Source organism: Dendrobates tinctorius, unplaced genomic scaffold (genome assembly GCF_039654945.1).
Source record: "Dendrobates tinctorius isolate UK_male_01 unplaced genomic scaffold, ASM3965494v1 ptg000151l, whole genome shotgun sequence".
Classification (NCBI taxonomy): Eukaryota; Metazoa; Chordata; class Amphibia; order Anura; family Dendrobatidae; genus Dendrobates; species Dendrobates tinctorius.
Window position 1 is genome coordinate 31867342 of NW_027361818.1, and position 25044 is coordinate 31892385.

A 25044-nucleotide genomic window follows, 5' to 3' on the forward strand; every position below is an offset into this window, starting at 1 on the left:
ACTTCTGTGGGGTTTGGCTCATCTTCCCAGTATTCTCTTATCAACCCAAGGGGTCCCCGGACTCGCCTGCCATACAGGAGCTCGAAGGGTGGAGAACCCGGTCGAGGCCTGCGGAACTTCTCTGTAAGCGAACAGCAGGTGTGGGAGGTACCGCTCCCAGTCGCGCCCTTGGGTCTCAACCAGTATGCGGAGCATCTGTTTGAGGGTACCGTTGAAACGTTCACACAAACCATTAGTCTGTGGGTGATACGGACTCGATACCAGCTGCGTCACCTGCATTTTCTCACAGAGAGCCTCCATTAGGCGAGACATGAATTGGGGCCCTTGATCGGTAAGCATCTCCCTGGGAAATCCTACTCTTGAAAAGATGGTCACCAGTGCGTCAGCCACCTTATCTGCCCTGGTTGAAGACAGAGCTACTGCCTCTGGGTACCGGGTAGCGTAGTCTACCACGGTGAGAATGTATCGCTTTCCGGAGCTGCTGGGGACGGACAGCGGTCCTACAATGTCCACCGCGATTCTCTGGAAAGGCTCCTCTATCACCGGCAAAGGAATAAGGGGAGCCTTAAGAGCAGGCCCCGCCTTACCCACTTTTTGACAGGTGGCGCAGGAGCGGCAGTAGTGTGTTACATCTGTCCCCATCTTGGGCCAATAGAAGTGTTGAGACAGCCGTGCCTTTGTTTTGCTGATCCCCAAGTGTCCAGCGAGTGGAATCTCATGGGCAATCCGCAACAACTCAGTTCTGAACTGATAGGGGACGACCAGCTGTCTTTCCCTCAACCACTCCTTTTTAGGATCTCCGGGTACTGTCTCCCGGTACAACCTTCCTCGTTCCCAGAACACCCTCTCCTTATCAGGCTTGGAGGTGGGCGTCTCGGCGAGACCTCTCAATTTGTCCAGGCTGGCATCTGAGTGCAGAGCAGCCTGGAACTCCATGCTGGAGGCTGCCAGAAGTGACGTCAGGGTACCTCCTTTACTGGGACCCTCTGGAACCGGCTCTGGGTTCACCTCTGGTTCAGTCTCTCCTGTAGCAGCAGAGGGTCCAGAAGACAGTGCGTTACCTGCGATCTGGGCACTCTGACTGCGTGTGACAGCTGCTATGTATGCTGTCTCCCTGGGGATTTCTACAGACCCACCAGCCGGTGCTGCCCTGGGCTCTACCTCCCCATCCACCCCCAACACTTCAGGAGCAGGGCTACTTATGGGCCAGTTACCTTTCTCGGTGGCACTGGTCAGCTGCATGGCATTACCTTCCTCATGGTCCCCATGCACCTCCCCATTTCCTTGAGCACCGTTGCTTACTCCTGCCAGGGGTTCCTCAGCCGTCTCACTCCGCAGAGTGACGGGACTGAGCACTTCGGTACCTGTGGACACATCTACCGCTACAAAGAAAGGGTTAACGGGTTCAGTCGGCACAGATACATCAACATCATCATCATCCTTCCTAGGAGAAGAATGGTTATCAGTTTGCTTTGGTACATTCACATCAGCATCAGCATCATACCTGGGGAAAGAATGGTTGTTAGTTACATCATTACTCATCAAGGCATTAGCAGGTAACACATTCAGTTTCCCATCATCAACATCATCAGGGTTAACGTTACCCTTATTATCAGTTTGGGTAAGGGTGTCAGGGAAGGGTGTATGCAACCATCCGCCCCAAGTCAGTCCCCAATAAAACATCAGTGGGCAGGTTTTCAGACACTCCCACCTCCCTCAACCCGCTCCCGGCACCCCAATCAAGAAAAAACCGGGCCACTGGCAAGGGACAACGGGTGCCTCCAATCCCGGTGACAGTCAGGGTTTTCCCCTCAACAAACTCTTCAGGGGCCGCCAGTCCAGGACGGATGAGGGTTCGTTCAGCCCCGGTGTCCTTGAGGCCTGTAGCAAGACGGGCCCCCACCTGAACAGGTTGAACGTTGTCGTCAGCCCTCCCAACCACACCTCCCACCAAAAGAACAGAGGCGTTGGGCCCGGGGGCCTTGGCTGGGGGGTTCTTCGGCCTATCCGGACAGGTGTAAGAGAAGTGACCAGGCCGCTTGCAGTGGTGACACAGGCGACTGTCAGTAGCCGGCCTGTTGTTGGCAACAGGGACAGGGCCTCCGGAGGGACGGCTAGCTGGGGCACTGGGGTTGGTTGCAGGCTTACCCCCTTTCCAGCTGGTGGCGACTGGCCTCCGCGTCTCGGGCTTCCGGTTGGCCTCGTAGTTGTCAGCGATCTGCGCCGCTTTGTCCGCGTTCGTTGGTTCGCGGTCCAGGATGAACTGTCGGACCTCAGCTGGGCAGAGATGCAGGAACTGGTCTTTGATCATCAGGTCCCGTAGCTGCTCAAAGGATTCAACGGACAGTCCATGGATCCACTGGTCAAAGTGGGTCCTGAGTCCTTGCACCACATCACTGTAGCTATCGTGTGGGCCACGTTGGAGGTGCCGGAACTTCTTTCGGTATACCTCAGGTGTCAGCCGGTATTTGGCGATCAGCGCCTGCTTTATGGCGTCATAGTCGTCATCGGCTTCTGGCGGAAGAGAAGCAAATGCCTCCAGGGCTTTGCCTTTTAGCCCCGGGGTCAAGTACCTTGCCCATTGGTCTCTAGGCAGCTGGTACTGTCTGCAGGCTTTCTCAAAGGCTCGCAGAAACGTGTCCAAGTCCCCGTCCTTTTCCATCATGGGAAAATGCTCTAGCCGGGGTTTAGGAGTCTGGACGCTGCTGGGCTCACTGCTTCGGGCTGTGGGGGCATTCCCACCCCGCTGGAGTACCTCCAGTTCATGGGCCCTCTGCGCCTGGCGCTCGGCTCTCTCAGCCTCCGCTTGGCGCTCGCGTCTCTCCGCCTCCCGCTCGGCTCGCTGCTCTGCTCTCTCTCAAGCTTGCTGGATCAGCTGCAGACGTCCGTCACGGTCTTCGGCAGGGAGTGCGTCCAAGGCCGCTTGCAGGTAGGGGTCCAGCGTGCTCTGATTGAATGTGGGGCCCGCGCTCATGAGTGGAGCCTCTGCTGCAGCCCCATTGCCACTTGGGCCAACTTCTGCGCTCGCTGGATTCTGGTCGTTGTCCAGCTGCACTAGAGCCGCGATCAATTGAGCTCTGTTTTTGTTTGTGGCGTCAAGGCCTTGGTACGTGCATAACACAGCAAGAACTTCCTTTGTCTGCCGTTTGTACCAAGGTTCTCCTTTTGCCGCCATGGTTGCCAAATAAAAGATAGAAAAAGAAAAACGAAGAAACGGGAGGGGGATACTTGCAAGTACACACTAATGTCTCAGGACTAGTAACCACTGAGTCTGTTCTCCAAAACCTATGATGCAGGATTCCCGCAGGAACCGTGCAGGTTTTTAATGAGAGGAATGATTGCTCAAACCAAATCACTAATGCTCTAGGATGATCCCACCGCTCTGCCACCAATATGTGACGAACAGCCCACGGCCGTTCGTCCAAGTACGGGCGACTAACGGGGGGTCCCGCTGCCACCAATATGCGACGGACAGCGGACCCTGTGTCACCACTATGTCACAGTCCCACCACTGACACGGGTGTATCAGCGGACGGAGGGACGAGACACACTGCCGGCACACGGCTATCACAGGCACAGTTGGGGCTTATCTTAGTTATCCCACCACTGGCACCATGTGACCAAAATATCCAGCAAGCTACTCTCGCTCTACAATTTGCCCGCAGGGTTTTTTTTATTTTGGATGCCCCACCACTGCTATCAACCTTCCAAGTACTGCGGGGATTTATGTATATCCCACTTTCTCAGTTCCACTTTGGAACTCGCAGCTCTCCGGCGCCCCCCTTACCCTCAGGTCAGTCAGGGAACTGCACCTAGGATAATTGGTCGCCGGACGGGCTGCCTGTTGTGAACCGGCAATTAGGCTTCTGCAGTAAGGGAATTATCAATGCTGTGGCCGCAGACCCTTATTCAGCAATATAAGACCCTTCTGGACTGCCAGCAAGCCGCAATAGCCGTGCACAACGCGCTGCCACCAGTCACAGTTACTTAATTCACAGTGTTAAATTAAGAGGGTCCGTGGCAAACCCCTTGAATTAGTAGCGATTATCTATCAAAGGCGTATAGTTCGATTCTTAGAGCATGGAGACAGATCTAAATAATTATTTCATTTATTTTCCGAAAGAGGACAGTGATTACAGATAAAAGTTGCTATAAAATTGAGACATAAAATAGGTACAGTACAAATATAAAATAAAAGGATTAAAAGGGTAGAAAGTCACACTCACATGTGGTCAGTTGGCATCCCATGTGGCTTTAAGGGGGGTGGAGGCGGAGCTGCACTTCTCCGCTCATCTGCGGGTCTTTCTAGCACGACGACTTGAGCTGTTCTGAGCTGGTTCTGCCAGGGAATACCTTATAGACTTTCCTATGTGACATCACAGAGAGGTGCATTCTGGGTTGATCCCACCTCTCTTATCCAAGTTATGTTTTGGCTACAAAACTTAGATTAGCTATAACTTTATGGGAGAAGCTGGTATGGACTCATCAGTGGTATCATGTTTCCCAGCGTAATGAGCCTATCAAGAAAACATCAAACATCTATGCGATATGACCGTCCATTTGGGCGCAAATCCTATCTCATGTTCTGGACAGGGTAGAACTTTGAAAGATACGCGGTATCGAAGCTGGGACCGCTCAGGTTACAAAAATATGATTTTCATATCTCTACTTGGTACGGTTTTCGCAGGGCAGGCTCTTAAAGGGTTACTACTAACCTTTATTTCAAACAAAGACCTTTTCCCGCATTTTTCAGCTGAGAGAAGGAAACAAATGGTTGTAACAGCAGGGGGGTCTCCTATTACTAGTGCGAACACAGGCTGTAGAGGAGGGGGGGTGGCACTGCTCTGTGTGTGTGTGAAGGGAGGAGGGGTGAAGCTGCAGAGCTAGCAGCCTGGATTGTCATATGTGACGGATCTTTCTGGAAAGTTACAACAGAAAACATCATATTTTGTGGACAAAACCCCATACCTCACAGAAATTGTACATCACAGTCAGGGCTCTGATGGACTGGTGTATGGTGATCAGGGGTCTGATGATCCAGAGTATAGTGGTCAAGGGTCTGATGGTCCAGAGTATAGTGGTCAGGGGTCTGATGGACTGGTGTATGGTGGTCAGGGGTCTGATGGACTGGTGTATGGTGGTCAGGGGTCTGATGGACTGGTGTATGGTGGTCAGGGGTCTGATGGTATAGAGTATGGTGGTCAGGAGTCTGATGATCCAGCATATAGTGGTCAGGAGTCTGGTGGACTGGTGTATGGTGGTCAGGGATCTGATGGTCCAGAGAATAGTGGTCATGGGTCTGATGGTCCAGTGTGTGGTGGTCAGGGGTCTGATTGACTGGTGTATGGTGGTCAGGGGTCTAATGGACTGGTGTATGGTGGTCAGGGGTCTGATGGACTGGTGTATGGTGGTCAGAGATCTGATGGTCCAATGTATAGTGGTTAGGGGTCTGATGATCCAGAATATAGTGGTTACGGGTCTTTTAGACTGGTGTATGGTGGATAGGGGTCTGATGGACTGGTGTATGGTTGTCAGGTGTCTGAAGGTGCAGAGTATACTGGTCAGGGGTATGATGGTCCAGTGTATGGTGGTCATGGGTCTGATGGACTGATGTATGGTGGTCAGGGGTCTGATGGTCCAGTTTATGGTGGCCAGGGGATTGATGGTCCAGAGTATAGTGGCCTGGGGTCTGATGGGCCAGTGTATGGTGGTCAGGGGTCTGATGGACTGGTGTATGGTTGTCAGGCGTCTGATGGTCAAATGTATGGTGTTCAGGGGTCTGATGGTCCAGAAAATAGTGGTCAGGGTCTGATGGTTCAGTGTATGATAGTCAGGGGTTTGATGGTCCAGAACACAGTGGTCAGAGGTCTGATGGTCCAGAACATAGTGGTCAGTGGTCTGATGATCCAGAGTATAGTGGTCAGGGGTCTGATGGTCCATTGTATTGTGGTCAGGGGTCTGATGATCCAGAATATAGTGGCCAGGGGTCTGATGATCCAGAATATAGTGGTCAGGGGTCTGATGATCCATTGCATTGTGATCAGGGGTCTGATGGTCCAGAATATAATAGCCAGGGGTCTGATGGTCCAAAGTATAGTGGTCAGGGCTCTGATGGACTGGTGTATAGTGATCAGGGGTCTGATGGTCCAGAATATAGTGGTCAGGGGTCTGATGGTCCAGAGTATAGTGGTCAGGGGTCTGATGGTCTAGTGTATGGTGGTCAGGGGTCTGATGGTCCAGTGTATGGTGGTCAGGGGTCTGATAGTCCAGTGTATGGTGGTCAGGGGTCTGATGGTCCAGAGTATAATAGTCAGGGGTCTGGTAGTCCAATGAATGGTGGTCAGGGGTCTGATGGACCGGTGTATGATGGTCAGGAGATTGATGATCCAGTGTATGGTGGTCAGGGGTTTGATGGTCAAGTGTATGGTGGTCAGGGGTCTGATGGACTGGTGTATGTGTAAGGCGGCCAGTGTGATAGTTGTGGCAATGAGCTGTAGTGTTCCCACACCCTGGCGCCCCACAGATGAAATGCAAAGTCCTTTCTGCTGCATATGCAGCATGTGCCACAGCACACTTACAGGCTCTATCAGATTCCCCTCAGCTGCTGTCATGTCGGCTGCGCATCCATGAGCTCCTCAAATCACGAGGTCTTTTTTCAACAGCTTACCTTTACTAGACAGCAGTATATTCATCACACGGGCAGCACAATTCAAACAGAGACACGTATTCTGCACTTTCCCTGCCTTCCGGGCAGACTCTATTCTTTCTGTAATCTCTCTCATTTTCCTCCCGGCATTCGCTGCCGTACCTCTAGTTAAACTCTGTTCTGTCTGTGCCTTCCTTTTCTCTGCCATCCGGGCAGCCTCTTTGGACAGTCCATGTCCCATCTGTACCTTCCACGTCACCAGCTCCCTGTCAGCCCCTCGTCCGGTTCCAATTGGGAAAGGTGCCGGGAACGGCATCTCAGCTGCTCCCACCCGGTTTTAGTCTCCGGATACTTCTTGAGGATGGTCCTATTGAGCTGGTGCCCGATTGCACTATTCCCCCACCTGGGGCCCCTTGCTGCCATTGCAGCTTTATCCCCATGGCCAGCAATCTGTCTGGACTCAATACTGCATGCACTCTGCCCTGGGCAAGGATGCCTGGGCTTCTGCCTCTAATCAGGAAGTGCCTGTCCTATACTTCCGTACTCTATGCTGCTCTGCTCTGCGACCCATCCCATTTGCTTAACCCCTAGGCTGGCGGTATCGAGCTAACACACCTGTCTATTCTATTCTCTCTTTAATGTGCCCCCCTATATTCTAATCCCCCTATGGTCCTATACTTTCTAAGATCCTATTCTATCCCTAAGCCTATACACAGTACCTGACAGACAGATGACAGTGTAGGGGGGAGGGCCCCCGCAGAGTGTCCGGGCCGGAACCGAGGGGACCTCCATTTAGGTTCCTAAGGGAACTGTACCCGGGGAACAGAGGGGAAAGGTGGATGGCTGAGAGTGACAGGACAACAAGGGGAGGGGCGAGTATAAAAGGGGCAGGGAGCGCCCAAGAGAGGCAGTTAGCTGAACGGCAGACACGGAGCAAGAGACTGTGGGGGCGTGAGAGAGCCAGAGTGACAAACAGTGACCAGACAGAAGGCCAGCAGCTGAGGGGAGACTTACAGCGGCCTTCGGGTAGGAGACGCCGAGCTTACCGACAAGAGACTGTCTCTTCACTCCGATCCGGAGTCACTACCTGCCCACGGTCGTCCGTGGCCGTTGCCACTGTGCTCCAGCCCGTTACGGCCTGTCTGCTGCCGCCTCACTCATGGCCTGCGGTTGCGGCCTGACCGCTGCCGCCCGCGGACACCGCCGCTCCGCTTCAGCCCACGGCTGCGGCCTGTTCATCACCGCCCGCGGCTGCCATCACCCTGCTGCAGCTGGCAGTTGGGGCCTGCTTCTCGCTAACAGAGAGACTCTTTGCACAGCCTCAGGCCGTGCACGTGGCCGACCAACTGCCACTCCAGGTAACTGCGACACACCCCTGCTTGGGGACTGGAGTCTCCTTTAACCCGCTAACGAGCGGAACCCCGCTGCCTTCCCAGGGGGTTACCTCATCAAAGGACTCACCCAGGGCCTGTTGTGCCCCTACCCCTCCTGGGCGTTGGAGCGCCCGAAGACTACGCCACAACTCACCGGACTCACCCAGGGCCTGTTGTGCCCTACCCTTCCTGGGCGTTGGAGCGCCCGAAGACTACGCCACAACTCACCGGACTCACCCAGGGCCTGTTGTGCCCCTACCCCTCCTGGGCGTTGGAGCGCCCGAAGACTACGCCACAACTCACCGGACTCACCCAGGGCCTGTTGTGCCCCTACCCCTCCTAGGCGTTGGAGCGCCCGAAGACTACGCCAGATCTTCAGCAGCTGGGCCCAGCGGCTGCAACGCCAAAGCAGCTCCAACAGAGACGCCGAGGGACGTCAGGACGGATAAGTGACACTATAGGAAATAAGGACCCGTAGTCGGCCATATCGCGGCCCTATAATAACCTGCCTTTGCCGGGTTAGTCGTGTTCTCTTTAAATAGTGTTTGGTTGTACTGAGTCCCTGCGAGGACAATTGCTGTTATTTTGTTTTGGTTGCTTAGGATAGCCCTAGCGGCTTCAATTTATAAAAGTTTCTTCCCAAAGTACAACTCAGTCTCGCGTCTCGTCGCTGCATCCTGCGTACCTGCTATTATCTACAACATTACAGTACATAAACATTACATTTCACATCAATAAACAATGAGGTGCCGTGCATAATCCTGTGAGCAGCTACCAGGGGAGAGGAGGCACGTGAGGGTCCCCACCACTTCCGTACATATGGTTGTCAGGGGTCTGATGGTCCAGAGTATAGTGGTCAGAGGTCTGATGGACTGGTATATGGTGGTCAGTGTTCTGATGGTCTGTTATGTAGCGGTCAGGGGTTTGAATGTCTGGTGTATGGTGGTCAGGGGTCTCATGGTCTGGTATATCTCGCCCTGAACCTCGGGATAAATGTTGTGATGACTGTATATGGACCACCCTCCAGTAAATGGGAGTCTGTAGATTGGGGCGAAAGTTTTCATCTTTGGGCTCTCTGTGCCTGTAGAAACTCAGTGTTGTGGAGCAGGAGAAGATCGATAAACTGATGCTGGAGCTGGATGGGACCGAGAACAAATGTAAGTATGGAACGTAAAGAGATGTGAGAGGTGAGACATCTGTGGTGAGAAAATCTGATTTTCCTCTTTTCTTTAAGCTAAGTTTGGTGCTAATGCAATCCTGGGGGTGTCCCTGGCTGTGTGTAAGGCTGGAGCAGCGGAGAAGGGGGTCCCCCTCTACAGGCACATTGCTGACCTTGCAGGAAACCCCGATATTATTCTTCCCGTCCCTGTGAGTATTCACTATCACATTCCCCAAAAATTATACCGTCCCCCATTTCCTCAGTTACTTCCTCTCCGTTCCTCTGTCTCCTCAGTCTCTCTCACCTATTCAATTAAATTGAAATGAGCTTTATTGGCAGGACTAAGTACATGTTAGCATTGCCAAAGCAAATGGTAAAAATAGTGGGGTAGAGGGGTGGGGTAGGGGGGCATATAGAGGTCGAGGATATATCAGGATATTCCCCGACTCCTTACTCTCTCGTCCCCCTGTATTCTCAGTCTCTCTCTCCCCGTCCTCCCGTCTCCTCATTTTCTCGCTCTTGTCCCCCATCTCCTCATTCTCTCGCTTCCCATCCCACGTCTCCTCATTCTCTCTCTCTCTCTCTCCGTCCCCCCGTCTCCTCATTTTCTCTCTCTCTGTCACCCCGTCTCCTCATTTTCTCTCTCTCTGTCACCCCGTCTCCTCATTTTCTCTCTCTCTGTCACCCCGTCTCTTCATTTTCTCTCTCCCTCTCCGTCTCTTCATTTTCTTTCTCTCCATCTCCTCATTCTCTCTCTCTCAGTCCCCCATCTCTTCATTCTATCTCTTCATACTCCCGTCTCCTCATTTTCTCTATCTCCTCCCTCCAGTCTCATTTTCTCTCTCTCCGTCCCCATCTCCTCATTCAATCTATCCATCCATTCCTCCTGTCTCCTCAATCTCTTCCTCTCCATCCCACCATCTCCTTGTTCTCTTTGTCTTCCCGACTCCTCATCTTGTCTCTCCGTCCTTTCATCTCCTCATTCTGTCTCTCCGTCCTCCCGTCTCCTCACTCTCTCGCTGTCCCCTCATCTCCTCATTCTCTCTCTCTCTCCAGGAGACGGGTCTCCTTGTTCCCTATTTCCGTCCCCTTTATATATCACTGTCCACTCGACTCCTCATTCTCTTTCTTCGTCCCCCCATTTCCGTTCTCCATCTCTGTCTCCTCATTCTCTATCTCTCTCTGTCCCACCATCTATTTGTCCTCTTCGTCTCCCTGTCTCCTCATTCTCTCTTTCTATCCCCATCTCCTCATTCTTTTTCCGTCCCCTCGTCTCTTCATGTTCTCTCTCCCCATCTCCTCATTCTCTCTCCTCACCCCGTCTCATCATCCTCTCTCTCCCCTTCCCCTTGTCTCCTCTCCTCTCTCTCTCTCCATCCCCATCTCCTCATCCTCTCTCTACTTGTCCCCATCTCCTTATCATTTCTCTCCCTGTCCCCCATTTCCTCATTCTCTCTCGTCTCCCCGTCTCATCATCCTCTCTCTCCCCATCCCTCTGTCTCCTCTCTCTCTTCCCCATCTCTTCATCCTATACTTTCTCTCTCTCTGTCTCCTTTTCCTTGTTCTCTCTCGGTCCCCCCCATCTCCTTGACCTCTCTCTCGGTCCTCTGTCTCCTCATGCGCGCTCACTCCGTCTCCTCATCCTCTCTCTCCGTCCCCATCTCCTCATCCTCTCTCTCTCCATCCGCCGTCTCCTCTCCGCTTCCTCTCTGTCTCCCCATCTCCCGTATCCTCATACTCTGTCCTCTCATCTCCTTATCCTCTCTTTCCGTCCCCATCTCGTCATTCTTTCCGTCCCCATCTCCTCATTCTCTCTCATCACCCTGGCTCCTCATGCTCTCTCGCTCCACCCCCCGCCTCCTCATTTTCTCTTTTTGTCCCCATCCCCTCACTCTCTCTTTCCCCATCTCCTTATTCTTTCTCTGTCAGGGAATCCTCTTTCAAGCTTATAAGTCAGGGATTTATCTTTATATCCCACTTTCCAGTTTGGGTTAAGAACTTGCAGCTCTCTGGCGCCCCCTTTAACCTCAGATCAAATTCCCAAGGGAGGGGGGGAAAGAGTGGGATAGAATTACACACAGGCAGGGGGCGAGAGAACTACACATGAGAAGCTCAGTGTGACACTGTATAAACATGATGGTGGAGGGGCAGCACGAGCTCTGGAAGTTTACATAGAAGTTATTATTATTACTGTGCATTTTTATAGCGCCATTTATTCCATGGCACTTTACATGTGAAAAGGGGAAATATAGACAAGTATAATAAACGTGGGTAAGACAAGGAACACACAAGTACATAAGGAGAGGGGACCCTGCCCGCGAGGGCTCACAGTCTACAAGTTTAGGAGTTATTAATCTTTCTGACACTCTCCATCCCTCGTTTCATTCTCTCTCTCTGTCCCCATCTCCTATTTTTCTCTCTCCATCCACTCATCTCCTCATTCTTGTCCCCGTCTCCTCATTCTCTCTAGTACCCATCTCCTTATTATCTCTCTCCCCGTCCCGTTTCTTCATTCTCTCTTCCTGTCCTCTCATCTCCTCTCTTCCTGCCCTCATCTCCTCATCTCCTCATTCTTGTCCCCGTCTCCTCATTCTCTCATACCCGTCTCCTTATATCTCTCTCACTGTCCCCAATTTCTTCATTCTCTCTTCCTGCCCTCATCTCCTCATCCTCTTTTGTCCCCAAGTCTCCTCATTCTCTCATACCCATCTCCTTATTATCTCTCTCCCCGTCCCCAGTTTCTTCATTCTCTCTTCCTGCCCTCCTCATCTCCTCTCTTCCTGCCCTCATCTCCTCATCCTCTTTCGTCCCCAAGTCTCCTCATTCTCTCTCTCTCTGTCCCCCGTGTCATCCCCTCTCCATCTTTCTGTCTCCTCATTCTCTCCTCTCTCTCTCCGTCACGACTTCTCCTCATCCTGTCTCTGTTCCCCCGTCTCTTCATTCTCTTTCTCCCTGTTACGTCTCCCCAGTCTCTCTTTCTGTCTGTCTTCTATTTTTCTCTCTCTGTCCACTCATCTCATTCTCTCTCTTGCTCCATCCCCATCTGCTCATTCACTCTCTCCGCCCCCGTCTTCTCATTCTCTCTCCCTGCTATGTCTCCTCATTCTCTCTCCGTCCCCTCATCTCCTCATTCTCTCTCTTTCTCCATCCCGGTCTCCTAATTCTCTCGCTCTCCTTTCACCACACTACTCATTCTCTTTCCATCCTCCCGTCTCCTCATTCTCTCTAGTCCCCAAGTCTCCTCATTCTCTCTCGTACCTCTGTCTCCTTAGTCTCTCTCCATCCTCCTGTTTCCTCATCCTCTCTCTCCGTTACCCCGTCTCCTCTCCTCTCTCTCTCCATCATGATTACTCCTCATCCTCTCTCTCTGTCTGTCCTCACTGTCTTCTCATCCTCTGTCTCTGTTCCCGTCGCTTCATCTTCTTTGTGTCCCCCTTCTCTTTCTCTCTAATTCCCATCTCCTCATCCTCAATCTCCGTTTCCTTATTCTCTCCTCTCTCTCTATGTTCCCCCGTCTCCTCATCCTCTCTTTCTCCGTTTCCTCATTCTCTCTCTCTCTCTCTCTCCATCTCCTCATCCTTGTTCCTTCCGTCTCCTCGTTCTCACTACATCCCCGTCTCCTCATCCTCTCTTTCCTTTTCCCCGTCTCCTCATTCTGTTTCCCTGTCTCCTCATCCTCTTTCTCCTTCCCCTTCTCATTCTTTCTTGTACCCATCTCCTCATACTGTCTCTCTCCGTCTCCTCATCCTCTTTCTCCTTCCCCCTTTTCTTCATTCTCTCTTGTCCGCGTCTCCTCATTCTTCGTCTTATCATGCTCTCTCTTATCTCGTCTCCTCATCCTCTCTCATCCCCCATCTCCTCATGCTTTCTCCTTCCATCGTCTCATGTTCTCTGTCCCCCAGTCTCTTCATTCTCTCCATGTCCCCGTCTCCTCATCCTCTTTCTCTCTCTCTGTCTCCCGTCTCCTTATTCTCTCTCTTCTCTCTCGTCCCGCGTTTCCTCATTCTGTCTGTACATCCCCCTTCTCCTCATGCCCTCTCCTCGCCTCCTCATCCTTTCTCCTTCCACCGTCTCCTCATTCTCTCTCTCCCCATCTCCTCATCCTCTCTCTCCTTCCCACTTCTCCTCATTCTCTCGTCCCTCCGTCTCCTCATCCTCTCTCTCATTCCCTCTTCTCATTCTTTCTTGTCTCCTCATCCTCTCTCCGTCACCATCTTCTCATCCTCTCTCCATCCCCATCTCCTCATCCTCTCTCCGTCCCCATCTCCTCATCCTCTCTCCGTCCCCATCTCCTCATCCTCTCTCCGTCACCATCTTCTCATCCTCTCTCATCCCCCATCTTCTCATGCTTATGCTTTCTCCTTCCACCTTCTCCTCATGTTCTCTCTGTCCCCTAGTCTCTTCATTCTCTCTCTCTCTACATTCCCCGTCTCCTCATTCTCTCTCGTCCCTCTGTCTCCTCATTCTCTATCTCTACGTTCCACTTCTCATTCTCTCTCGTCCCCGTCTCCTCATTATTTCTATCTCTTTTCAGGCGTTCAATGTCATTAATGGCGGCTCCCATGCCGGTAATAAGTTGGCCATGCAGGAGTTCATGATCCTTCCTGTGGGGGCATCAACCTTCCGCGAGGCCATGCGCATCGGGGCAGAGGTCTACCACAACCTGAAGGCTGTCATTAAGGCCAAGTACGGCAAAGATGCCACCAATGTGGGAGACGAGGGTGGATTTGCTCCCAACATCCTGGAGAACAATGAGGGTGAGCAAACAAGACCCCTCGGGGTGGTGCAGGGTCTGACAGTGCCCCACACTCCTCATCGTATAATCCTACAGTATAATATCTGCGCCTGGAGATCAGTGGGGAATGAACGAGGGCTTTATGTCTCCTGCAGCCCTGGAGCTCCTAAAAGCAGCCATCGAGAAGGCTGGATACCCAGACAAGATCGTCATCGGGATGGACGTCGCCGCATCTGAATTCTTCCGCAAAGGAAAATACGATCTGGACTTCAAATCACCAGATGACCCGAACCGCTACATAAGTGGAGAAGAACTGGGAAACCTGTACAAGTCCTTCATCAAGGGCTACCCGGGTGAGGGCGGAGACAATACTGCATTTCCAGACAGAACAGAGTTGTTAGCCGTCCCCTCCAGAGTTAACAGATAGGAGGGAGCTGTGACCCCGCCCACTGCAGGATGATACAGATAGGAGGGAGCTGTGACCCCGCCCCCTGCAGGATGATACAGATAGAAGGGAGCTGTGACCCCGCCCCCTGCAGGATGATAAAGATAGAAGGGAGCTGTGACCCCGCCCCCTGCAGGGTGATACAGGAAGGAGGGAGCTGTGACCCCGCTCCCTGCAGGATGATACAGATAGGAGGGAGCTGTGACCCCGCCCCCTGCAGGGTGAAACAGATAGAAGGGAGCTGTGACCCCGCCCCCTGCAGGATGATACAGATAGGAGGGAGCTGTGACCCCACCCCCTGCAGGATGATACAGATAGAAGGGAGCTGTGACCCCGCCCCCTGCAGGATGATACAGATAGGAGGGAGCTGTGATCCCGCCCCCTGCAGGATGATACAGATAGAAGGGAGCTGTGACCCCGCCCCCTGCAGGGTGATACAGAAAGGAGGGAGCTGTGACCCCGCCCCCTGCAGGGTGATACAGATAGGAGGGAGCTGTGACCCCGCCCCCTGCAGGGTGATACAGAAAGGAGGGAGCTGTGACCCCGCCCCCTGCAGGGTGATACAGAAAGGAGGGAGCTGTGACCCCGCCCCCTGCAGGGTGATACAGGAAGGAGGGAGCTGTGACCCCGCCCCCTGCAGGGTGATACAGCTAGGAGGGAGCTGTGACCCCGCCCCCTGCAGGGTGATACAGAAAGGAGGGAGCTGTGACCCCGCCCCCTGCAGGATGATACAGGAAGGAGGGAGCTGTGACCCCGCCCCCTGCAGGGTGATACAGATAGAAGGGAGCTGTGACCCCGCCCCCTGCAGGATGATACAGCTAGGAGGGAGCTGTGACCCCGCCCCCTGCAGGATGATACAGATAGAAGGGAGCTGTGACCCCGCCCCCTGCAGGATGATACAGATAGGAGGGAGCTGTGACCCCGCCCCCTGCAGGATGATACAGCTAGGAGGGAGCTGTGACCCCGCCCCCTGCAGGGTGATACAGCTAGGAGGGAGCTGTGACCCCGCCCCCTGCAGGGTGATACAGAAAGGAGGGAGCTGTGACCCCGCCCCCTGCAGGGTGATACAGGAAGGAGGGAGCGGTGACCCCTCCCCCTGCAGGATGATACAGATAGGAGGGAGCTGTGACCCCGCCCCCTGCAGGGTGATACAGAAAGGAGGGAGCTGTGACCCCGCCCCCTGCAGGATGATACAGATAGGAGGGAGCTGTGACCCCGCCCCCTGCAGGGTGATACAGAAAGGAGGGAGCTGTGACCCCGCCCCCTGCAGGATGATACAGAAAGGAGGGAGCTGTGACCCCGCCCCCTGCAGGGTGATACAGAAAAGAGGGAGCTGTGACCTCTCCCCCTGCAGGGTGATACAGGAAGGAGGGAGCTGTGACCCCGCCCCCTGCAGGGTGATACAGATAGGAGGGAGCTGTGACCCCGCCCCCTGCAGGGTGATACAGGAAGGAGGGAGTTGTGACCCCGCCCCCTGCAGGGTGATACAGCTAGGAGGGAGCTGTGACCCCGCCCCCTGCAGGGTGATACAGGAAGGAGGGAGCTGTGACCCCGCCCCCTGCAGGGTGATACAGCTAGGAGGGAGCTGTGACCCCGCCCCCTGCAGGGTGATACAGCTAGGAGGGAGCTGTGACCCCGCCCCCTGCAGGGTGATACAGGTAGGAGGGAGCTGTGACCCCGCCCCCTGCAGGATGATACAGAAAGGAGGCAGCTGTGACCTCGCCCCCTGCAGGGTGATACAGATAGGAGGCAGCTGTGACCCTGCCCCCTGCAGGGTGATACAGATAGGAGGGAGCTGTGACCCCGCCCCCTGCAGGGTGATACAGATAGGAGGGAGCTGTGACCCCGCCCCCTGCAGGGTGATACAGATAGGAGGAAGCTGTGACCCCGCCCCCTGCAGGGTGATACAGATAGGAGGGAGCTGTGACCCCGCCCCCTGCAGGTTGATACAGATAGGAGGGAGCTGTGACCCCGCCCCCTGCAGGGTGATACAGAAAGGAGGGAGCTGTGACCCCGCCCCCTGCAGGGTGAAACAGATAGGAGGGAGCTGTGACCCCGCCCCCTGCAGGGTGATACAGATAGGAGGGAGCTGTGACCCCGCCCCCTGCAGGGTGATACAGATAGGAGGGAGCTGTGACCCCGCCCCTTGCAGGGTGATACAGATAGGGGGGAGCTGTGACCCCGCCCCCTGCAGGATGATACAGATAGAAGGGAGCTGTGACCCCACCCCCTGCAGGATGATACAGATAGGAGGGCGCTGTGACCCCGCCCCCTGCAGGGTGATACAGATAGAAGGGAGCTGTGACCTCGCCCCCTGCATGATGATACAGAAAGGAGGGAGCTGTGACCCCACCCCCTGCAGGGTGATACAGAAAGGAGGGAGCTGTGACCCCACCCCCTGCAGGGTGATACAGATAGAAGGGATCTGTGACCCCGCCCCCTGAATGATGATACAGATAGGAGGGAGCTGTGACCCCGCCCCCTGCAGGGTGATACAGAAAGGAGGGAGCTGTGACCCCACCCCCTGCAGGGTGATACAGATAGAAGGGAGCTGTGACCCCGCCCCCTGCAGGATGATACAGATAGGAGGGAGCTGTGACCCTGCCCCCTGCAGGATGATACAGATAGGAGGGAGCTGTGACCCCGCCCCCTGCAGGGTGATACAGATAGAAGGGAGCTGTGACCCCACCCCCTGCAGGGTGATACAGATAGGAGGGAGCTGTGACCCCGCCCCCTGCATGATGATACAGATAGGAGGGAGCTGTGACCACGCCCCCTGCAGGATGATACAGAAAGGAGGAAGCTGTGATCCCACCCCCTGCAGGGTGATACAGAAAGGAGGGAGCTGTGACCCCGCCCCCTGCATGATGATACAGATAGGAGGGAGCTGTGACCACGCCCCCTGCAGGATGATACAGATAGGAGGGAGCTGTGACCACACCCCCTGCAGGATGATACAGAAAGGAGGAAGCTGTGATCCCACCCCCTGCAGGGTGATACAGATAGGAGGGAGCTGTGACCACGCCCCCTGCAGGATGATACAGAAAGGAGGAAGCTGTGATCCCACCCCCTGCAGGGTGATACAGATAGGAGGGAGCTGTGACCCTGCCCCCTGCAGGATGATACAGAAAGGAGGAAGCTGTGATCCCACCCCCTGCAGGGTTATACAGAAAGGAGGGAGCTGTGACCCCGCCCCCTGCAGGGTGATACAGATAGAAGGGAGCTGTGACCCCGCCCCCTGCATGATGATACAGATAGAAGGGAGCTGTGACCCTGCCCCCTGCAGGGTGATACAGATAGGAGGGAGCTGTGACCCTGCCCCCTGCAGGATGATACAGATAGAAGGGAGCTGTGACCCCGCCCCCTGCAGGATGATACAGATAGGAGGGAGCTGTGACCCCGCCCCCTGCAGGGTGATACAGATAGAAGGGAGCTGTGACCCCGCCCACTGCAGGATGATACAGATAGAAGGGAGCTGTGACCACGCCCCCTGCAGGATGATACAGATAGAAGGGAGCTGTGACCCCGCCCCCTGCAGGATGATACAGAAAGGAGGAAGCTGTGATCCCACCCCCTGCAGGGTGATACAGAAAGGAGGGAGCTGTGACCCCGCCCCCTGCAGGATGATACAGATAGGAGGGAGCTGTGATCCCCTAGCTAGGGGGGCCGACACTCTGAATGAGTGTCGCCTAGCTAGGGGGGCCCACACTCTGACCGAGTGTCGCCTAGCTAGGGGGGCCCACACTCTGACCGAGTGTCGCCTAGCTAGGGGGGCCCACACTCTGACCGAGTGTCGCCTAGCTAGGGGGGCCCACACTCTGACCGAGTGTCGCCTAGCTAGGGGGGCCCACACTCTGACCGAGTGTCGCCTAGCTAGGGGGGCCCACACTCTGACCGAGTGTCGCCTACCTAGGGGGGGCCCACACTCTGACCGAGTGTCGCCTAGCTAGTGGGGCCCACACTCTGACCGAGTGTCGCCTAGCTAGGGGGGCCCACACTCTGACCGAGTGTCCCCTACCCCTGCAGGGTGATACAGAAAGGAGGGAGCTGTGACCCTGCCCCCTGCAGGGTGATACAGATAGGTGGGAGCTGTGACCCTGCCTCCTGCAAGGTCATACAGATAGGAGGGAGCTGTGATCCCGCCCCCTGCAGGATGATACAGATAGGAGGTAGCTGTGACCCCACCCCCTGCAGGGTGATAGAGATAAGAGAGAGCTGTGACCCCACCCCCTGCAGGATGATACAGATAGGAGGGAGCTGTGACCCCGCCCCCTGCAGAGTGATACAGATAGGAGGGAGCTGTGACCCTGCCCCCTGCAGGATGATACAGAAAGGAGGGAGCTGTGACCCTGCCCCCTGCAGGGTGATACAGATAGGAGGGAGCTGTGACACCGCCCCCTGCAGGGTGATACAGATAGGAGGGAGCTGTGACCCCGCCTCCTGCAAGGTGATACAGATAGGAGGGAGCTTTGATCCCGCCCCCTGCAGGATGATACAGATAGGAGGGAACTGTGACCCCACCCCTCTGCATGATGATACAGATAGAAGGGAGCTGTGACCCTGCCCCCTGCAGGGTGATACAGATAGGAGGGAGCTGTGACCCCGCCCCCTGCAGGATGATACAGATAGAAGGGAGCTGTGACCCCGCCCCCTGCAGGATGATACAGATAGGAGGGAGCTGTGACCCCGCCCCCTGCAGGGTGATACAGATAGAAGGGAGCTGTGACCCCGCCCCCTGCAGGATGATACAGATAGGAGGGAGCTGTGACCCCACCCCCTGCAGGGTGATAGAGATAAGAGAGAGCTGTGACCCCGCCCCCTGCAGGATGATACAGATAGGAGGGAGCTGTGATCCCACCCCCTGCAGGATGATACAGATAGGAGGGACCTGTGACCCCGCCCCCTGCAGGATGATACAGATAGGAGGGAGCTGTGATCCCACCCCCTGCAGGATGATACAGATAGGAGGGAGCTGTGATCCCGCCCCCTGCAGGGTGATACAGATAGGAGGGAGCTGTGACCCTGCCCCCTGCAGGATGATACAGATAGGAGGGAGCTGTGACCCCGCCCCCTGCAGGATGATACAGATAGGAGGCAGCTGTGACCCCACCCCCTGCAGGGTGATAGAGATAAGAGAGAGCTGTGACCCCACCCCCTGCAAGATGATAGATCGGAGGGAGCTGTGACCACGCCCCCTCCAGGGTGATAGAAGGGAGCTGTGACCCTGACCTCTGCAGGGTGATACAGATAGGAGGGAGCTGTGACCCTGCCCCCTGCAGGGTGATACAGATAGGAGGGAGCTGTGATCCCTCCCCCTGCAGGGTGATACAGATAGGAGGGAGCTGTGACCTGCCCCCTGCAGTTTGATAGAGAGGAGGGAGCTGTGACTCCTCCCCTGCAGTGTGATACATACAGAAGGGAACTGTGACCCTGCCCCCTGCAGTGTGATACATACAGAAGGGAGCTGTGACCCCACCCCCTGCAGTGTGATACAGATAGGAGGGGGCTGTGAGCTGGCCCAGCCCCCAGTAGGGTAATCTTCTCTTTTTCCCACAGTGGTCTCCATTGAGGACCCCTTTGACCAGGATGACTGGGATAACTGGAAGAACTTCCTCTCCACTGTTGACATCCAGGTCGTTGGTGATGATTTGACTGTCACAAATCCAAAGAGGATCCAGAAAGCCGTGGAGCAGAAAGCCTGCAACTGCCTCCTGCTGAAGGTCAACCAGATCGGCTCCGTCACCGAGTCCATCCAGGCGTAAGTGGAGCGGCCGCTGCAGAGATACTGACACTAAGGGGACAGGATGCATCAATTCTGTTCATTCTGTCAGTCCTATTGCCCCAATATATAACATCCAGCACCCCCCGGTGTGTAACATCTGCCCCCCCCTTCCCCGGTGTACAACATCCCACCCCCTACGTATAACATCCGGCCCCTCCCCCTGTATAATATCCAGCTCCTCCATCTCCCCACAATGTGTAACATCCGACCCCTCCATCTCCCCTTGTGTTTAATATCCGGCCCTTCCCTCTCCCCTTAGTGTATAGCATCCGGCCCCTCCATCTCCCCACGATATGTAACATCCGGCCCCTCCATCTCTCCACGATGCGTAACATCCGTCTCCTCCATTTCCCCACGATGCGTAACATCCGGCCCCTCCATCTGCCCACGATGCGTAACATCCGGCCCCTCCATCTGCCCACGATGCGTAACATCCGGCCTCTCCATCTGCCCACGACGCGTAACATCCGGCCCCTCCATCTCTCCACGATGCGTAACATCCGGCCTCTCCATCTGCCCACGATGCGTAACATCCGGACCCTCCATCTGCCCACGATGCGTAACATCCGGCCCTTCCATCTGCCCACGATGCGTAACATCCGACCCATCCATCTGCCCACGATACGTAACATCCGGCCCCTCCATCTCCCCATGATGTGTTACATCCGGCCCCTCCATCTCTCCACGATGCGCAACATCCGGCCCCTCCATCTCTCCACGATGCGTATCATCCGGCCTCTCCATCTCCCCACGATGCGTAACATCCGGCCCGTCCATCTGCCCACGAGGTGTAACATCCAGCCCCTCCATCTGCCCACGAGATGTAACATCCGGCCCCTCCATCTGCCCACCATGCGTAACATCCGGCCCCTCCATCTGCCCACGATGCGCAACATCCGGCCCCTCCATCTCTCCACGATGCGTATCATCCGGCCTCTCCATCTCCCCACGATGCGTAACATCCGGCCCGTCCATCTGCCCACGAGGTGTAACATCCAGCCCCTCCATCTGCCCACGAGATGTAACATCCGGCCCCTCCATCTGCCCACCATGCATAACATCCGGCCTCTCCATCTCCCCACGATGCGTAACATCCAGCCCCTCCATCTGCCCACGAGATGTAACATCCGGCCCCTCCATCTGCCCACCATGCGTAACATCCGGCCCCTCCATCTGCCCACGATGCGTAACATCCGGCCTCTCCACGATGTGTAACATCCGGCCCCTCCAACTGCCCCTGTGTTTAATATCTGGCCCTTCCCTCTCCCCTTAGTGTATAGCATCCAGCCCCTCCATCTCCCCACGATGTGTAACATCCGTCTCCTCCATCTCTCCACGATGTGTAACATCCGTCTCCCCACGATGTGTAACATCCGGCCCCTCCATCTCCCCACGATGCGTAACATCTGGCCCCTCCATCTCCCCACGATGTCTAACATCCGGCCCCTCCATCTGCCCACGATGCGTAACATCCGGCCCCTCCATCTGTCCACGATGCGTAACATCCGGCCCCTCCATCTCTCCACGATGCGTAACATCCGTCCCCTCCATCTGCCCACGATGTGTAACATCCGGCCCTCCATCTCCCCATGATGTGTAACATTCTGCCCCTCCTCCCCACGATGTATAACATCCGGCCCCTCCTTCTCCCCATGATGTATAACATCCGGCCCCTCCATCTGCCCACGATGCATAACATCCGATCTTTTTATCCCTCCCAGTCTGACATCAGGCCCCTTCATCTCACAATACGTAACATCCGGCCCCTCCATCTCCCCAGTCTATGACATCTGGCCCATCCATCTACCCCCTCCCCCCGCTGTATGACATCCAGACCCTCAGCTCCTTCCTCCCGTGTATGACGTCTGGCACTGACTCTGGGGGCCATTGTTCACATGCAGATATCACATAACTGTCATATATAATAATCAGGGGGTAATTTGTTAGATTAAGGTGCAGATGACGTCTTTCTGTACATAGTGACGTGGGGCCCATACAAGCAGTGGATGGATTTATAGGAATCCCACGCCCACTGTGTCGCTGTTTATCGCTCTGTACACTCCCCCACGGCACAGGTTTATGAGGCGCAGCATGTCAATTTCTGTAGCCGAGGCGTGGATTTTGACCAATTTAATGTCATTACAAACAAGTGCGGCAATTACGGTAGAACACAGCGCTTTAAACGCCGCAAAAATACTCTGCGTCCAATACGCTGTTATTCCTGATCATGACCAAACTGGTTTTATTTCCTCTTTACAGCTGCAAGTTGGCTCAGTCTAACGGATGGGGTGTGATGGTCAGCCATCGCTCCGGAGAGACAGAAGACACCTTCATTGCTGACCTTGTAGTGGGACTCTGCACAGGACAGGTAAGGAAGATGGGAAGACAGGCTGCACCCAGGCGAGGGAAGGAGGAGGACTGGGAAGACGGGCTGTACCCAGGCGAGGGAAGGAGGAGGACGGGGAAGACGGGATGCACCCAGGGGAGGGAAGGAGGAGGACGGGGAAGACGGGCTGCACCCAGGCGAGGGAAGGAGGAAGATGGGCTGCACCTAGGCGAGGAAAGGAGGACGGGGAAGACGGGATGCACCCAGGCGAGGGCAGGAGGAGGACGGGGAAGACGGGCTGCACCCAGGCGAGGGCAGGAGGAGGGCGGGGAGGACGGGCTGCACCCAGGTGAGGGAAGGAGGAGGACGGGGAAGACGGGCTGCACCCAGGTGAGGGATGGAGGACGGGGAAGACAGGCTGCACCCAGGCGAGGGAATGGGGAAGACGGGATGCACCCAGGCGAGGGCAGGAGGACGGGGAAGACGGGCTGCACTCAGGCGAGGGAAGGAAGAGGACGGGGAAGACTGGATCCACCCAGGCGAGGGAAAGAAGAGGACGGGGAAGACAGGATGCACCCAGGTGAGGGCAGGAGGACGACGGGGAAGACGGGCTGCACCCAGGCGAGGGAAGGAAGAGGACGGGGAAGATGGGCTGCACCCAGGCGAGGGAAGGAAGAGGACGAGGAAGACTGGATCCACCCAGGCGAGGGAAGGAAGAGGACGGGGAAGATGGGATGCACCCAGGCGAGGGAAGGAGGAGGACGGGGATGACGGGCTGCACCCAGGCAAGGGCAGGAAGAGGACGGGGATGACGGGATCCTCCCAGGCGAGGGAAGGAGGAAGACGGGGTGCACCTAGGCGAGGAAAGGAGGACGGGGAAGACGGGCTGCACCCAGGCGAGGGAAGTAGGAAGATGGGCTGCACCTAGTTGAGGAAAGGAGGACGGGGAAGACGGGCTGCACCCAGGCAAGGGAAGGAAGAGGACTGAGAACATGGGCTGCACCTAGGCGAGGAAAGGAGGAAGGGGAAGACAGGCTGCACCCAGGCGAGGAAAGGAGGAGGAAGGGGAAGACGGGCTGCACCCAGGGGAGGGAAGGAAGAGGAAGGGGAAGACGGGCTGCACCCAGGTGAGGGAAGGAAGAGGAAGGGGTAGAGGGGTTGCACCCAGGCGAGGGAAGGAGGAAGACGGGCTGCACCCAGGCAAGGGGTGCAGAAATGGTGAGGACAAGGGCTGCGTACAGGACTGTGAAGAGAAGGTACACACATGGACTTCCCACGTCACACAATGAAATGAAAAAAAAAAGCCACCAGCACATTAAATAATATTCTGCTCATTGTTTTCCCAGATTAAGACTGGCGCCCCCTGCAGGTCAGAGAGATTGGCTAAATACAACCAGCTGATGAGGTAAGGCCTTGCAACCACATGTTATTATTTATAGCTGGTGGGTTATATGTGGGCATAAACAATCTAATGAAGGGCAGTGCCCACAGCAGCACTAAAATATGGGCCCTTGTGTCTCTGACCGGCACCGATCTCTTCTGCAGAATTGAGGAAGAACTGGGCGACAAAGCAAAGTTTGCTGGACGTAACTTCAGAAACCCCCGGGCCAAGTGAAGATGAATCTGACGTTCATGAATCTTCTGCCTCATCGGTCTCCTCACCAACCACCTTAGACTCGTCTATACATACTAAAGATCCAACATGGCTACCGTGACCCCAACGCGTCACCTGGAGGGGTGTAAGTGCGCCATACCTCATCCGCCAGGCCCATCCCTCACGTGTACAGGACATTTGGTGCCGTATGAGGCATGATCGTCTGGGCCTCCTACTGCACCTCCATGTATCCGTGCCACATATGACATCACCGGCATGACATAACCGGCATCTACGGCATCATACGGCGCGTGGTACCGGCCATTATAATGGCGCCTCCATGGAACCCCAAACAACAAATAAAACAAATATAAAAACCAAAGGAAATGTGTTTTCTACTTATTTTAGGAAGAGATGTCTCTCCATCCCCGTGTGCTGGTGACATCTTTCTTGGGCCCTTCTCAGACAGGCGCAGTATGGGACAGATGTCTCCTGGTCTCGAGGGTCCTAGTGATGTCGGCTCGCAGCGCCCGGCTGTCTAAACTACTCTTCTCAGCCCTGAACCTCCAGCACCAAGAAGGGAAGAGGTGAACGATGGAAGTCACAGGCCGGAGAAAACACTGACGAAAAATAGTGGCGAAATGGAAACTAAATGTTCATGTCTTTGTATCTTCACCTGGAGTGAGAAAGTCACAAATAGAAATCCAGGCACTGACCTCTGGTGTCACCATTGATGTCCCATTAGAAGCACGGGGTTACACAAACCATTAGAAGGCATCTGCACCAAACTCGGCTACAGGCAGCCGTTGAACTCACGCCACCTCTCATGGGCCATCATGGCACAGAGCTCATTCCATACTGGGACCATCATGGTGCACAGGTCATCCCATACTAGGGTGACCTAGCGGAGCTCCCCTCATACCGGGGCCATCATGGTGCAGAGCTCTTGTCACCTCTCGAGGGCCATCACGGAGCAGAGCTCAC

General features: G+C 55.2%; 1 protein-coding gene across 2 annotated transcripts in view; it reads left to right on the forward strand.

Annotated features, from left to right (window-relative positions):
• Positions 1-24447, forward strand: part of LOC141050284 (beta-enolase) — a 37738-nt gene extending 13291 nt beyond the window's left edge. The window contains exons 5-12 of one of the 2 annotated variants that reach the window (XM_073547180.1): positions 9107-9176; positions 9254-9387; positions 13713-13935; positions 14069-14266; positions 19915-20116; positions 22400-22508; positions 23813-23871; positions 24012-24447. In XM_073547180.1, coding sequence (XP_073403281.1) covers positions 9107-9176; positions 9254-9387; positions 13713-13935; positions 14069-14266; positions 19915-20116; positions 22400-22508; positions 23813-23871; positions 24012-24081 — 1065 coding nt within the window. In that variant the 3' untranslated portion in view covers positions 24082-24447. Of the gene's footprint in view, positions 1-9106; positions 9177-9253; positions 9388-12238; positions 13936-14068; positions 14267-19914; positions 20117-22399; positions 22509-23812; positions 23872-24011 lie in introns of those variants that run through there. The other variant, XM_073547179.1, reaches the window with a different exon arrangement.
• The last annotated feature ends 597 nt before the right edge of the window (positions 24448-25044 follow it).